The sequence below is a fragment of the Melanerpes formicivorus genome, unplaced genomic scaffold, assembly GCF_026170545.1.
Source record: "Melanerpes formicivorus ecotype bairdi unplaced genomic scaffold, bMelFor1.0.p_v2 SCAF_1, whole genome shotgun sequence".
Taxonomy (NCBI): domain Eukaryota; kingdom Metazoa; phylum Chordata; class Aves; order Piciformes; family Picidae; genus Melanerpes; species Melanerpes formicivorus.
In genome coordinates this window covers 17,646,336-17,662,030 of record NW_027142353.1, presented here as the reverse complement: position 1 = coordinate 17,662,030, position 15,695 = coordinate 17,646,336, and the positions used below count along the sequence as shown (strand labels likewise).

Below are 15,695 nucleotides of genomic sequence, written 5' to 3'. Positions count from 1 at the left end.
AAAATTAGCCCTAACCCAGATCAAAACCAGTAGAGAGCCCAAGTTTTCAGAAATAAAATAACCCATATTAGATAGTTCATTTAATATGTTGCTGAAGCAACAGCAGAAAAAGGAGGCTATATAATGTACTATTCAGAAGGTAAACCCCAACAATTATAATCTTAGCATATCTAAAGCCAAAGCTATATATTAGAGGGTGTGTTCTCCCAGTAAGTGCATCATGTAAGATTATAAACAAAATGCAGGTAGACTTAGGAGCTGAATATGTGCTAATCACTGATACTGCCTTATGTAAACCTACCTCAAAACCCTTTGTCAATTACATTTCACCATTTTTCACAGGCCTGCTTTCAGCAATCAGGCACAACATTTACACAGATATTTAGATGTATGTAAACGCATAATCAGTTATGAAAGCATACTACATTTATAGGCTGGTTTGCAAATACAACTCCATTAAATTGAGGTCTTGGTGCCAAAGGTCACGTATCACTGCAAGAAATTGTTGGTTTCACTCCCAGGGCAAAGAGGGAGTTAGAAAAAGTGGTATAATAGCAAGCAGCCACTATGATGTACATAATTTCTATTAATATAGTGACGTAGAAATCTTCCTGAATAGCAAAACAACCCAGGATGTTATCTCCTAATAATGAAATATCTTTTGAGATATTTGAGAGAGAATTTGACAGATAAAGTACTCCTGTACCCATTTCCACAAACAAAAAAGTGAAGGCATAAAGGCTAGAGAAGGAGAAAGGGCACTGTTTCTTAAGGCAGCATTAGGGGTTTACTCTCCAGTAGTATTTACCTCTGGTTTTGTTTTCCATTTTGGGGTGTTTTGCTGTTGTGTGTGGGGGTTTTGTGATTTTTTTGTTTGTTTTTATTTTTTTGGGGGGGTGTTAGTGTTGGGTTTTGTGTGTGTGTTGGTTCGTTTGCTTTGTGTTTTGTCTGCCGTTTGTTTGTTTGTTTTTTAAGTAAAATTAAACAAATAGGAATTTTGCTCCAGAAAGATAACTGGGGAAAAAAAACCATAATCAGTTACTCAACATTTTACTGCCAGGATGAGCTGCTTTGGAAAAACCTTTGATGAGCAGCAGTAACACAGGAGTTTCACACTACACTACAGGAAAGTGCAGTAAACTTGTTTCTACTGTCATGTGCTGAAAAGTTTTACAGACTTCCTAACATTAGCTATATTTGCAACAACCTTTACTTACTGTAGGATGCTACTTGAGTTACATGTGATGGATTCAAAACCTAAGTCTTAACTAACAAACTAAATTTCCTTTATTGACAAGAAATATGAAATCAAGTGTGTGCATCTCATCTCAGCCTTAAGCACAAAAAAAACTTACTTTTTTTTTTTTTGACCAAGTTTTCATCTTTCCCCAGCCTTAGGGGGGAGATTTATTTATCTAAAATAAAAACCAGAGCACACAGTGAGAAAAGTAACTACTTTTTTCCTTTTAATACAGATGTAGTACAGAATGTTTAATTACAGGACAGTGCTTCCAGTTAAATAAAATTAAAAAACTTTATTTCCCCCAAATATAAAATTACTCAATTAATGTCTTAAAAGAACAAGAAAATGGAAACAACTTTAAATTATACCACCATTTACCACAGTAACCATGACCACCAATTACATACTCCATTGCTTTGGCAAAAATGTTTTTCTCTTTTACTAACTGCATATAAACTTAACATAGCAAAGACTGTATACATCTTTATATTGCACTTATTTATAAATGGACTGTAAAGTCTGCATATACTTGGAATGATCAAATTTTCACAATAAACTGAAAGCAGAAGGGTAAGAGCTGGTATGAATATTAAAAAAATGCTTAGAAATGTAATACATTTATGTACAGACTGTATGGACTGTATTAACAAACAATATGTACAGAGCAGTTTTCTACTATTGATATTTTAGTATAACTCGGTGTTCATTAATACAGACCTTTGGTTGTATTTAGTCGTTTAATAAGACCTAAGCTCACATACCTCCAAAATGCAACAAGGTATAAAATAAAGCACAACAATCTGCCAAAAGGTACAAAACCTACTATTGTCAGTTCCATTAAAACCCAAAAAACTAGTGTCTCTGTCTAGCCCCAAAATAGTTCTTGTACTTCAAATCAATCTCTATGTGCCATACACAAAAAGAACAGGCGAATGTTACAGGTCTGGAAAATGACATCCCACAACACTTCTCTGTAATGTGCAATTCATTTTAACATTACTTTCTAACGAAAAAGAGAAATTAACTTCAACTTCATAATTTTCCAACATGTACTTCTGCAATTACATTGTGGATACTTCTATATGTTACCAGCAAGATTAGAAAATACATGTGTCTCCCTTACTCTAAAATTAGACTATGACCAGTAACTGCTAAGTGTGCTCAGAAACTCGTGTGAATGACGCAGCTTGCACGTGCCCAACATTTAGCTTCAAAATCATCCTGAGTTTGCACACAACAAAGCAAATCCACAGACTTTGAAAAAAGCAAATATACTTTCCTTTACAAAACAATCATGCGACTGAAGAAGAACTGGGCAACCCATGAACTGTTGTGCTTGTTGGAGTTCCACTAATGGCGTTGAAAATATGTAGCGAGTTAGGCATAACACCGGCCTTTTCTTCAACAGGAGTAATCTTAAAATGGAAAACATTCATTTACCAAGATGTTACAAGATGACACAAGCATTCTTAAAGCAGCTAACCAATTTCAATAGTGCTGCTTCCCCACTCAATTTTCCAGTACTCTCAACTACACACTACTTTTTTGGAGGATATTTAATCTTGTCAGTCATCCTCTACCAGATTCAGGAGAGCAGTAGTTATTTCTTCATCACCAGTTCTCCTAATTTAGGTATTACAAGGTCCTCTCTGGAGGAAGTTTGGATAGCTTCTCTCATTGCTCCTCTTAACTTTCAAGAGCAATTTCATAACTACATCCTTGATTTTTGCCCTTCTTTTTTTTTGTTTTTTGACTTAAAGGTATGATTTGAGCATTTCTTACCAAAATTCCTTTTTAACAGCTATAAGTTTACTGATGCTATGATTAGAAATACTGGAAAAAAGGAATGCTACAAAGGTTAGACAAACTGAGAGCAGAAGTAAAGAAAACTAATTACCATCCCATCTGATCACATTGGCAAGCAGCAAAGGGGGAAAAAAAGGGGGGGGAAAAACAATCTGTTAAGACAATTTTCTGTATTTTTCATAAGAGTTTTTGCCCTTGTTTAAACCCCACATTATCATGACAGCTAGTAGTTTCTTCAATGACATCAAAACAAACATTGTGAGAAGCTCTTTTTCCAAATACAGCAAAAGGCAGGCACGTAACGACCCTTAAAGATTTCAAAGAGCCTCATGAGCCTTCAGGGGAGCGATCAATCTAATTAAAACACACACACAAAACAACAATAAAAAAAATCCCCCACGAAACAAAACCCAAACCCACAACACAGCATGTTTTGATTACTTGCAACTAATTATATTTGTATTTGTATACAAAGAACACCGTGGTAGGCTGATTGTACATATTACTGCAGACAGTGCTGTGGCTCTGTATTCTGTCCGCTGCCTTACAGGTATCAGTTGTTTGCACCTTTTTCTCTTTGTTTACTTTCAGAGGATGTGATCTACTCTTGAAGCTTCAGGCCTTACGTTCTGTCAAGTTTTCGAAACTCCCATACCTGAGCATTTTTAGAACATATATATCTTGCACTGAGTTCAAAATACTTTTGTGTACAAACTGTCATTATACACTTTTACTTTTTCCTCTTTTCTGAAGGATCTTCTGTACAGTTAATTCTCCCATGTACCTCACATCTTAATCAATTGACTAGTCAGTTATCTTCCTTCCTAAAACCCTCCTGCTAAACCCTTTTCTGCCTTTCAATACATCACACTAAAATACAGTCAAACTCCCCTATTTCTGTCAGCTAAGCAATTTTTACCCCTGTTCCAGAAGCTTTCAAAACTATTTTTAGCCACACATCTATCTGAAAAGCATTGCTTTTTTCTTTAAAAAAACCCTGCAACAACATTTTGGCAGAATGGGATCACTCCATACAAACCTTGTTTCACAGTATTTTCTGCCACTGGTGGTTAAAAAAAAGTTACTTTGAGATAAGCTTTTCCCTGGGATAGTATAACAAGAGAATAAGAGAATGAAAATAAAGCTTCAGTGCTTTACTGTATTCTTATGCTTAGGCTCGAGGTGAGGAGAAAGTTCTTCACTGAAAGAGTTGTTTGCTATTGGAATGGGCTGCTCAGGGAGGTGGTGGAGTCACCATCCCTGAAGGTGTTCAAGAGGGGACTGGATGTGGCACTTGGTGCCATGGTTTAGTCATGGGATCTGTGGTGCCAGGTTGGACTTGATGATCTTTGAGGTCTCTTCTAACCTTGGTGATTCTGTGATTCACCACCATAATTACATCATAGCACTGAGTGGCTGATAAGAGTATCTGAGAAAACCCCATCAGGAAATAATGGAGAATAAGAAAGTGTGTGAAGTGAACTGGAAACACTTAACACATTTTTGAACAAAAAAAACCAAAAAACAATTGTCATGCAAGTTGTGGATATCATCAAAACAAGGCTATAACAAAGGCAAATCTTTCTTAGCCTATGGATAAGCTGTTACAACAGCAAGATGACTAGCTTTATGAGCAAGCAGCTCTTGGATAATAATTTAAAGATGTCAAAAAATACTAAATGGGTAAAGTCATTGTACATCTAAGGGAGCAATCCTGAAAAGAAGCTGGAAGGTTAACAGAGTGTTTAGATGTCAGCTAGACTGAATGCCTCAGGCAGGTCTCAGGTTTTATTTTTCCTGACCGAAGTCTGTAGTTTTTATTGGGACAAGAGAAACTTGAAGCTCCTCTTTGTATCAACTGGTTGCCCAGATTAGGATGCAGTGGCTCCTAGACTAAGAAATGTTGCTATTTATGGTCACACATTTAAGGAAGTGTTGTAGATTTTTCTATTTGTAAGGCAAAATACCATCAGAAAACTCAGGTATTTCTTGTAGGCAAGAAACCCAAGTCTAGTTAAGAACTATGGCTACTCTATGCATTTAGGAAAGATGATACAAATAAGAGTAGATGAAAGAAAGGAGCCTGAAGTGATGAATATGGTGAACAAGGATGACAAGAAGGCAGAGATCAAGCATGAATCTTCAGCCCTTCCTGTCCACCCTTGGTCTGAAGTCAGGAGACATTCCTAACATAGACCCCAGATAAAATGCCCTACATCTCACTCCACAGCCACAGGAGTTACAGTTTTTCTTCTTTCATACCCTACATCCTGTTGGTAGTGGATTCCCCTCAAGAAAATATGTTCAAGTGCCTCTTTAAAGATGTTTAGCTCTTCATTGCAAAAGTAAATGCTTATACTTCAAAAAATCTAAAGGGCTAAGCTTGCAGATCAAATCCCCCTGCAGTTACCAGGAAGTACTGATTAGAGACACAAATGAGATGCGTGAGTGACACATATATACAGGTCACTGAATTTGAGTTTTCCTTTCCTATAGAAATTCAGGCTGGTGCAAACCAGCTTTACTTTCTTAACAAGGAAGACTTAATTCTGAAAGCAAAGAAAGCATCTGCAGAAAATGCACAAAGAGAAAAAAAAATCATGAATCACAGAATCTCAGAATATTAAAAGTTGGAAGCGACCACTGGAGATCAAGTCCAAGCCCCCTGCCAAAGCAGGATCATGATTCCAATAGAAACAAAAAAAAAAATGAAAGAAAATCCTTTTGTGTAAAGCATTACATACACATTTCCTAGTGGGTTCACATGACAGCTACATTCTGAATGCTGGTATGTATAATTTAATTTCAGCACATACTTGTTCATGCATTATTTCTGAAAGCTCTTTTGCCATTTCTCTGTAGTTTGCCTTCATTTCTTCTTGATACTCCAACTGATCTTCCTTTATAAGTCGTTCATTTACACCCAGAGCATGCCCACAAGCTTCAACAAATTGCCTAATTTAGATAAAATAATTTAAAAAACACTCAATCAGGAATACAAAAGCCAAACAATCCATCCAAAATGCCAGCTTAAAGTATGTTTTTAATCTAGTGAGAGCATTATAAAAGTCTTTAATATCCCCCCTCCCCCCCACCCCAACTGGTATCTTAAGTCAATTGTTATTTTTTCCCCCCAAAACATACCTAAAAACTTCCTTTAATAGCTTTACTTTATTGTCTGGATATCTTTTGGTGTTTGTGTCATCTAAGAAAGCTCTTGCATATGCTAATGGCCCAGCATTAACCTGAAAAGAACAAGAATGACAAAATAGTCAGTTCTCTGACATATTGCCCTTGCAGTAAGAGGTACCACAGGTGTCTGATTTCCTTTGCATAGCAGAACACAACAATTTCAAAAAAAAAGAAGACTATTGGAGCAGGGACATGAGAGCAGGAGAGCACTCTGTATGAGCCTGTCCTGGCATAAAGAAGCCACTTCGATGATGCAGCAAAATAACTGCTGATAGTGCCTATTTGTCATCTCCAGTTTATTAGTATGATAAAATGGGCTAAAACTACTACTGTTTTGTCTGCTTATCTCTTGAAAACGTTCTTGTAAGCTGAAAGCTCTGAAACAATTAGTGATATTATGACAGCTACATGAAAAGTGGGTTTAATGACTTCTGACTCACCCCTGCTATTCTTTTATATCAAGAGTAAGAGGCTCTCCCTTGACAGCTTGCTGATTCTGGAACCACGGTTTAGGTTATGGCTTTTTTTCTCTTCAACATGACACCAGGTCATTTCAGATGACTGTACTTACTGGTCCGTTTGTTTGAATCAGTTAAAAACAACAGAGCAGCACTTTTGTTGTTGCATTAAGGCTCTTACCTCATTGATTTATACACATTACAACTGCTTTATGCACCCTCTTTTGGTGAATCTGATGGTTTCTTTACACATTCAGTTTTTGCTTGGCTTAGGTGAAATGAAATATTGCACAGTGAAATTTTCTACTACTACCCTTTTCCTACATACTGGTGATCCCTCTTCATCTCCCCAGGGATCTTACCAAAACACAGATGCAATAATGACTCTGTTGAACCTACTGTGAGCAGACCTACACCTAGGGAAAATAGGTTCATTCATTCTTAAATGGGAAGTCACTACTTCATAGCAGTTTGCCAGTTACACCAAAATCTTTTTTCCCATTCTGGAAATAACTGCCAACAGGACATTCTTGAATATACAGAATGGGAAATTATTGACAAAATGTCTACTTAAGTAACACTTTTTAGGGACAGGAGCAAGGAAAAAAGCTGAATAGCAAAGGATATGGTCTTACCTGAACACTGACACTTCCTTGTAGCTTCAGCTGCAATTTGATCATATCCACTTCAGCTGATGAGCAAAGCTGCCTGAGTTCTGCAACTTTTTTACTCATTTCATCAATGGCTACTTCAATTGGGTTTAAATCAGTATGGTGTTGGTACATTACTGGAATACGCTTCTTCACATATGGGAAACAATGTATAGCTATGGACAGAGAAAGTTTAACATGGAAAGAAATTTTTGAATAAGATTAATTTTGATAGAATTTCATGCTAAAAATCTAATTAGCAGAATTAGTTGCCCAATTTCAAAATACTGAAATACTAGCAGGTGTATAGGAAAAGAAAATATGAATATGTATAGCTTTACATGTCTTACAGCATTATTGCTACTGATGATAAGCCAGAAAAGACACTGGAAATTAATTCATATGAGAACTTTAAAATGAATTGCTTATCATACACATATCTCAAAAGAGGAGAAGAATGAAAAACAGTACAGCTGTATTTTTTATTTCTTCAAAAGTATTAGCTATGGACAACTGACATTATAAAGTTAATTAAGTAGTTTTTATCACCACATTAAGACAGTAATACAGAAGTTCACACTTAAGAGTCAATGTAAGTTTTTTACTAAAAGCAAGGAAAGTTGGAGTCACAATTCTTGAAGTACAAGGGGGAAAAAAAACCAAACAAAAACTTGAGTATTATCCCTTCAAGAAATCAATCTGAAAAACCTAGTTTGTGCTAAAAATATGAAAAATATTTTAGCTGATACCTGTAAAGAACTTTAAGTGAAATGGAAAACCCCACAGAGAAACAGAATTAGAGCATCTGAATTAATGCTTCCAGTCAAAGCACAACTTCAGCTTTACACCTTGTACTGAAACATTTCCAAATATACCACAACTCCCTTAGAAGTGTAATAAAATGTTTTTGATCAGTGAACTAAACCTCTTTGAAGTTTGAGCCAAAAGGAAGACAGATGAGCACTGTCTCTCCCTTTTAAAGCTAACAAATGAGAAACCAAACCACAGTGATTAGACCAAATTTACAATGGAACAAAGGCTGGAAATCAAAGCAGAACCCGCTCTTCAGGCTTTTTTAGTGCTTTTAGCCAAGAGAACCAATGCTGCATCTTACATGTCCAAAGGCTGAAAGATGACCGAAAAATTCCGTACTGAGATCAGCAAGCATAATACCACCATTCTTTTCTGGTTTTTAGCAAGAAGAGTGAGCACAGGGAAGGGCAAAGGGGGACATAAAGGCATTCCAGTACTACAAAAAACAAACAAGAACCCCCAAACAACCAAAAAAAAAAACCAACAACACAACCCACAAAAAACCCAAACAAAAATTAAACCCAAAAAACCTCCAAATCATTTAGGAGTAATTAGGAAATTGTGATACTCTTTTTCCAATTCTTAGGGATGAAAAAATCCACACACTGATACACATATGGTTTGAAATTAGAGAGGAGAGGATTTAGATTGGCTGTTAGAACAAGTTCTGCACTGTGAGAACTTGTGGTGGAACACTGCAACAGGTTGCCCAGGGAGGTAGTTGAGGCCCCATCCCTGTAGTTCAAGGACAGGCTGGACAAGGCTCTGGATGGGCTGATGTAGTGGAACACAGAATACAGAGTTAACCAGGTTGGAAGAGACCTTTGAGATCATCGAGTCCAACCTATAACCCAACACCATCTAAGCAACTGAACCATGGCACTAAGTGCCTCATCCAGGCTCTTAAACACTGCCAGTGATCGTGACTCCACCACCTCCCTGGGCAGCACATTCCAATGGCCAATCACTCTTTCCGGGAAGAATTTCTTCCTAACCTCCAGCCTAAACCCCACCGGCACAACTTGAGACTGTCCTCTTGAGACAGGAGGATGTCTCTGCTGACGGCAGGGGGCGTTGGACTAGATGTACATTGGAGGTCCCTTCCAACTCAGGCCATTCTATGGTTTAGAAGTGCATAATCATATTTTTTAGCATTGTTTTCAAGGTTGTTTTGTCTAATGGTATTTTGGTATACTTCGCAATTCTTGTCACCTCCAGCAGCCATATGTGACATCTTCCAAATGATTTTTTTCTGACAAAGTACACAACATATAGAAAAACGTAGTATTGAGAATTAAGTACAAAACTCAAAGGAGCAGTTTTCTTTAAAAGGAAATTTCCATTCAATCAGTACCTGTAAGAATTGTCCGTCGCTTACATTGTTCTTCTACTCCTCCTTGTCTTTTACCAGCTTGAGTAAAAGGCATCTCAAACATAAAGCGACGAATGTTATGAGTCCTTTCAAAATCTGTTTTTCTTTCTTGTAACTCTTTTTCTTCAAAGTAAGGAACTACATGTGTAACTTGAATATATGCATATTTTGAATCTAAATCCTTAGGGTTTACCTTAAAAACATGACAAGAAAATAAAATAGCTTCATTGTGAATAATGTGGATTTCATTCTAGTCACACAACTTTCAGAAATTACTGAAAATGCTTCTGTTCTCACAGGGCTTCCTGGCATTCTGTTTCTAACTATGAGGAAGACCACACAGCTAGATGCATTACAACACAGTAAGGGTTTGGGTTTTTCTAATGTTCTGTGATTAACACTCAAAGGGTTTGTGTTTTTCTAATGTTCTGTGATTAACACTCAAAGACACAAAAACCCCAGAAACAACTATTTGTCCTCTGTGACAGCTGGTAGGACAGTATATTGGAGACCCAAAATTGCTATTGATTAAAAAAATGTTTAAAAAAATTAAAGCCCTACACAGTTCAGACATTGCCTTGAAAAGGCATTTCTCCCAATCTGCCCATCTCAACTCTGACACCCTACAAGGGTCCCAAAGGATACATGGGTGGGAGCAGAGCACATTAAAAGGCTTCACTATTTAGTCAATTCTGGTTTTAGATCTGCTTGAGCGAGAACCTCATGGAGCAGAACACCTCTAATTTGGTAAAATCAGCAGTTATTTTCCAGTGCCAATAGATAAGGCCTCCTTTGCCCAATAAGGTCTTTAAATAGACCAAGGACTTACAGGTTTCGTAAATTCCCCCAACCATGGGGTAAAAAAGGCACCTCTGCATCTTTCTGAAAGTTCTTGCCCACCATTTTAGTCCCATACCAAATACTCATATTGCCTGTCTGAGACACTTCTATAAGTGGGAAACTCAACAAGGTAAATTATCCATTTTTATTGGAACATAGTGCCTGATTATTATTTTTAATTATATTCTGGTATTTTTTAAAAGACCTTAAGTCACTCATTTTCATACAGCTGACAGAAAATTTTCCCTACAAATGCTGACAAACACATTATAGTTAATTGTAAAGAATTCAGGAGAGTAAACTGGAAGAGCTGTGAAAAACTGAAATTACAATACAAATCTCTTGCTTCCCACAGCATGAAATCTAGCCCTTGCATAAAGCCTCCTCTCTTTTTAATGTTCCAATACTGAAGAGCTCACCATTGCTGCATTTTCAAACCAAGAAGCACAGAACTCTGTGAACTTAGTGGGAGAATCAAGGAACACAAGAGACAGGAAATAATAATAACAACAGAAAATTATCATAAAGTCTGAAACCAAAGAAAGGTTTGGCTGAAAAGAGGAATGAAAGGAATCCAGAAGGGAGCCTTGTGCAGTGTGTGTTCTTCTCAGTGTACGAACTACTGAAGCCCTCTTCAGATCACCAGCTTTGGGGCCTTCAATTGCAAAAGAAACTATTTCCTGTGACAAACCTAGATTTAACCACATCACTTTGTGTGATCATTTTTTTTTTTCCATACAGGATAAGCACTCTTAAAATTGAGCAGACTCAAAGACAAAGGATAAAAAGAAAAAAAGATACAGAATTAAAATGCTATTTGCATGTGGTGCATTTCTCACAGGAGAAGTCTGTTAGTTACTTCCAAAGAAAGTCTGGACTCTGTACTCTGAGTGTAAACAAAGGAAAAAGTTCCAAAGAATGACTGTGCATGAAATGGCAAGAAATGTAGGCTCCAGTGAACACAGAATATAATCATAATCCAATTTTTTTCTAAAATACAATTATTATTTTGAGAGGTAACACTACGGGAATTAAGCTTTTTGGTTGCTCTTAGAGCTAAAACTTAATAGGAGACTGCATTTCTCCCATGCCTTTCAAGGCACGCATAGAGCTTTTATACACATATGACTGTGTGCCAAATGAGTAACAGAGAGCAATCCTACAGTACATCAAGTGGATTAGTAGAAGTAATACATTAGAATATTTTACAGAGAACAAAGATCATACTTTGCCAGAATCTTGAATCATTTTGACATTTTCAGATCCAAATTTGTCAGAGTAGAGTTTTTGGAGTCTTTGGGAAATTTCTGAGAGAGGGGTGAGTTTGGGCTCTTTGTAAATATATTCCTTTCCATCTTCATCCTCAAAGAATCCCTGTGAAAAAACAAAGTAATCAGAATTTTGAACAAAACTCCTATCACCCAAGGCAATGATTAAGACAAACATAATGTGTGTGGTTCAAAGCAAACAAACATTTAACATCAGGATTCAAGCAAACATAAACAAGAGAAAATAAAATCTAAGTTAAAAAGCTTCCTAAGAGAATAAAAGAAAATAAAAAAAAACAGTAATTATCTACTACAGAGTGAATAAAAGATAATGAAAACATACAGTTAAATTTGTAAAGGTTTATTTTCAGTTATGTGGTATGCCAAGCCTTTGAGATAACTTCTCTTCACTTTTATTTAAAAGTGAACTTTCAGCACTGTTTCACTTGCCAAAACAGAAATCTTGCTGCCCACTAGGACTATCTGATCCAAAAGTAAGTATTTTGGTAATGATTTACATAATAATGAGAAAATTTTTTTTGTGTAGTAATTTTTAAAAAAAAAATCCAGAATGTGAATTAAAATTAAAATCTCAATTTTCTGTTTTACTATCTTGGCATATATTTCTTTGGTTTTATTACAGGAAGCATTTGTTTTAAAACCGTAACTAAATGCAGTAGGCAGTACATGGGAAGTGAAACAGGTCCTTGGTTTAAAACAACAAGCCATGTCAGAGTTCATGTTTGAAACCAGGAAAATAAATATTTTTGTCATAAATGAAACAGACAAAATAGAAAAGCACAACATATCATGTATAAACACAGGCTAGATTGACAAAAATACCCACATCAAACTAAGGCAAAATGCAGTAGTATTTACTGCATTGCTTGCTTTGTGAACGGTCACTGTAATTACCTCAACATCTGTTTCACTGTCTGTAAACTGGTATTGCTATAAAGTTATAAAAGACAACAGAATACATGTAAAGTTATACTGCTCAGGGTATTGTACAATTCTCCATGCTCAGCTGAACAACTAGCAACTGGGCTATGCAAGTAGGAAGTGTATTACGCTATATTGCGTGATACCATACTAATACATATGCAGTCTAGACATACATTAGATAGAGGACGTGAAGCTGTCTAATGCACAGCCAGAACTTCTGTTGGAAGCATGCAATACTGATGGCAAAGAAAAGAGTGATTTGTCCACTAAATGGAACTTAATGTTATTTTTTTAATTGCAATGGCCATGAATGCATACCCATCTAAGAAGCAGCCTTGCAAACCACACTGTAGCACTACAGACATTAAGTCAATACATTGCTAAGAGCTGACATTATAGGGCACTTACCGCTGCCTTAAGGTAGTAAATAAAAGAAGAAAAAGAAAAACAAAAGGCAAAAAATTTACTGAGGAAAATAAGGAAGAATTGTACTGGAACCGACAAATGTTTTGAACTCATTTATTGATGGCATTTAATTATTTCTTCCAGAAGACATTTCTTGAACTTTTTGTGTCAAGGTATCAATATAGATGATGAATAGTACACCTTGTAAAATAAATTCAGGTTTTTCTTACTCCACAGAGCAGACAAATGGAAGTTAAATAACACTCACCTGTCCAAAGAATGCTACCCTGAAGTAAGTTCCCAGCAGTCTTTTTCCTGTATGCATAACTTCTGTTACTTTACTGTATGCTCGATGAAGAGTGTCATATAGATGAGCAAGCCTCTAAACAGAAAAGAAAACAATCATGGGGTAAAAGAATAATACAGAAATTTCCTGTCTGCAAACAACAATGAATTATGTTTTACTGAGCAGTAGTAATAGGTCTAGCACTTGTATCAGAATGACAATGTGCAATATTAATAGTTAATTATTTATATTTAAAGAAATTCATGTTTCAGCTGCACTATTAAAACTCTTGTTCTATGATGTCCAATGTGTCATGTAGTTAGACCAGAAAAAGTAGGGTTTTTTTTCCTTATTCAAATTTACTTATGATGAACTGAGTACCTCAAAATCTCTCCGTTTCTCATAAATGGGAATGATGAGTTTATATATGTCAGCAATGAGCTCATAGCGTTCTGCCTTCCACAGTCCATCAGCGCACTGCTCCAACAATTCCATCAGCACATCCTAGATTTGAAAAAGTAAACCAATTCAATACTTGTGAGAAGCAAAGCAAATCATTGTAACAAAGTTCTTTGCCACAGAATGGTACATCTTGCCCCAAACTAAAATCGTCTACAAATAGTAATTTCAGTTATTGTGGCAATCAAAAATTGTTTACAAGAAGAAGACAACAGAACAGGCTGAGTGCACACACGTACCCTTTGTTTTTATCACAAAGAGCATTTTTTAAAGATACTTCTAACCCTTGAAGTCTGCAAATGACACTTGTGTGAGGACCCAAGGTCTGACCTTCAGACCCCTGTCTTACCTTGCCCTATTTTTGTTTTCAAAATGTGATTTCCTTGTTGCTTTTTTTGGTTTTACATAGATTATTTTTAAAAGGCAGTTATAGAAACATTTGACAGCTATGGGTCAAGCAAATTACAACAGACATGAAACAAAAAGATAAAATACCAAAATCTGTACTCAGAATTATCAAGGCACAACAGTGAAATGTGGTATACTTGGTCTTGCATGAAAATACATGCAAGAGCATTTTGAGAAGCTGAAAAATCCTGAAGGGTTAAAAGAGAGTCACAAGAAGAAAAACCACCTTGGCTTTGTTGTGTCCTTGTAGCAAAAAGACAGTTAAGGTTAAACAAGAACTATGCTTATCTCTATGTAGAATGAAAGCACACAATTTGCATTACAGCATTTACATCATAAAGTCCCTTCCTTCAGTTTGTGGTAATTTTTTATTTTCCATGGATTTAATTTCTTCAATAAGCATAATGAAACTAAGATAGCATTATGATTTTGGTCTAGTTTTCATAAATTTAAAATGACTTTGCTAACTCCGTTAAGTCAGTTACAATGGATAATTTTACAGATACTATGGAACAGCTTATAGCTCCTGTGACAAAGCTGTCCTATACTTGGTCATGGCTTGAGTGTGACAGAATTACTGTAAAGAAGCTCATTCCCTTCCACATCCTCTTACACATCTTGGGCATCTTCAAAGAGTTCCAAGAATCTCCAAGAGAATCAAAGTCTCAGACAGAGGTATCAGAAGGACATGGCATTTCTACTTCTTGAGACCTTCAGGTACCATTCTTGCATCACAGTGGTGAAAACAGAAGCTGGAAATAACTCCTTTTGCCCTTAGAGAGGACCCAATGCTGCTCTGTTTGCCTCCTCTCTTTGGTTGTGGACTGAGACCACAAAAAGACATCACTAAGAAAAGCCAACTTCAATAATGAGAGCCAAAAGAGACTATGAGGGGCTGTACAGAGACACCAGTATCTCCATCCTCGGTAACCTGGTGGCAAGAACTGAAAGACCAGTGTCACTGCTGGACCACAAGGATTGTCCCACCACTATTCTATGACACCACATTCTATGTCCTAATTCAGACACCAGAGGGCATCCAAATGCAGCAAAGCAGCAGAATTTTTTTTTTTTTTGGCACAGAGGAAAAAATACAAAACCCCCAAACCTTCATGAGGGAAAGCTGATGGGAGGGAGGAAAAGGGCACATTTCAGGGGCACCTGTCTCAGGGCATATCCATTCTCATGGAAAGAGGTTTTTTCTGACTCAGTCAGAATTTCCTTTGTAACCTCTTTTATGGCACACCTCTCAGAAGAGTCTGATCTTCCACTAACCACATTAGGAGCCGGATGTTTTTTCCAGTTTCTTGGTACTTCTCTTGACTTTGGAGGGGCAGTGCTGGACACAAGATTATAGACTGGGCACAACAAATACCAAGTAGAAAGGAGAAAACCCACTTCCCTCCACTTCTTGACTCTATTGTCATTTGAATACAGCCCACATGCAGTCAGCCTTTGTTGCCATGAGCCTACACTGATGATTCCCATTCCATTTCTTGTCCACTAGAACTCCCAGGACATTCTGCAGAGCTGCTGCCCAGCCAGACTAT

General features: G+C 36.7%; 1 protein-coding gene across 9 annotated transcripts in view; it reads right to left on the bottom strand.

Moving 5' to 3' along the window:
* Positions 1 to 1,443: 1,443 nt before the first annotated feature.
* Positions 1,444 to 15,695, bottom strand: part of DOCK9 (dedicator of cytokinesis 9) — a 135,224-nt gene continuing 120,972 nt past the window's right edge. For 7 of the 9 annotated variants that reach the window (XM_068165429.1, XM_068165736.1, XM_068165811.1 and 4 more), the window contains exons 46-53: positions 13,660 to 13,782; positions 13,261 to 13,374; positions 11,602 to 11,748; positions 9,517 to 9,727; positions 7,335 to 7,525; positions 6,194 to 6,294; positions 5,866 to 6,004; positions 1,444 to 2,658 (exon numbers count right to left, since the gene is read on the bottom strand). In XM_068165429.1, coding sequence (XP_068021530.1) covers positions 2,536 to 2,658; positions 5,866 to 6,004; positions 6,194 to 6,294; positions 7,335 to 7,525; positions 9,517 to 9,727; positions 11,602 to 11,748; positions 13,261 to 13,374; positions 13,660 to 13,782 — 1,149 coding nt within the window. In that variant the 3' untranslated portion in view covers positions 1,444 to 2,535. Of the gene's footprint in view, positions 2,659 to 5,865; positions 6,005 to 6,193; positions 6,295 to 7,334; positions 7,526 to 9,516; positions 9,728 to 11,601; positions 11,749 to 12,557; positions 12,594 to 13,254; positions 13,375 to 13,659; positions 13,783 to 15,695 lie in introns of all 9 variants that reach the window. The other 2 variants (XM_068165982.1, XM_068166066.1) reach the window with 2 other exon arrangements.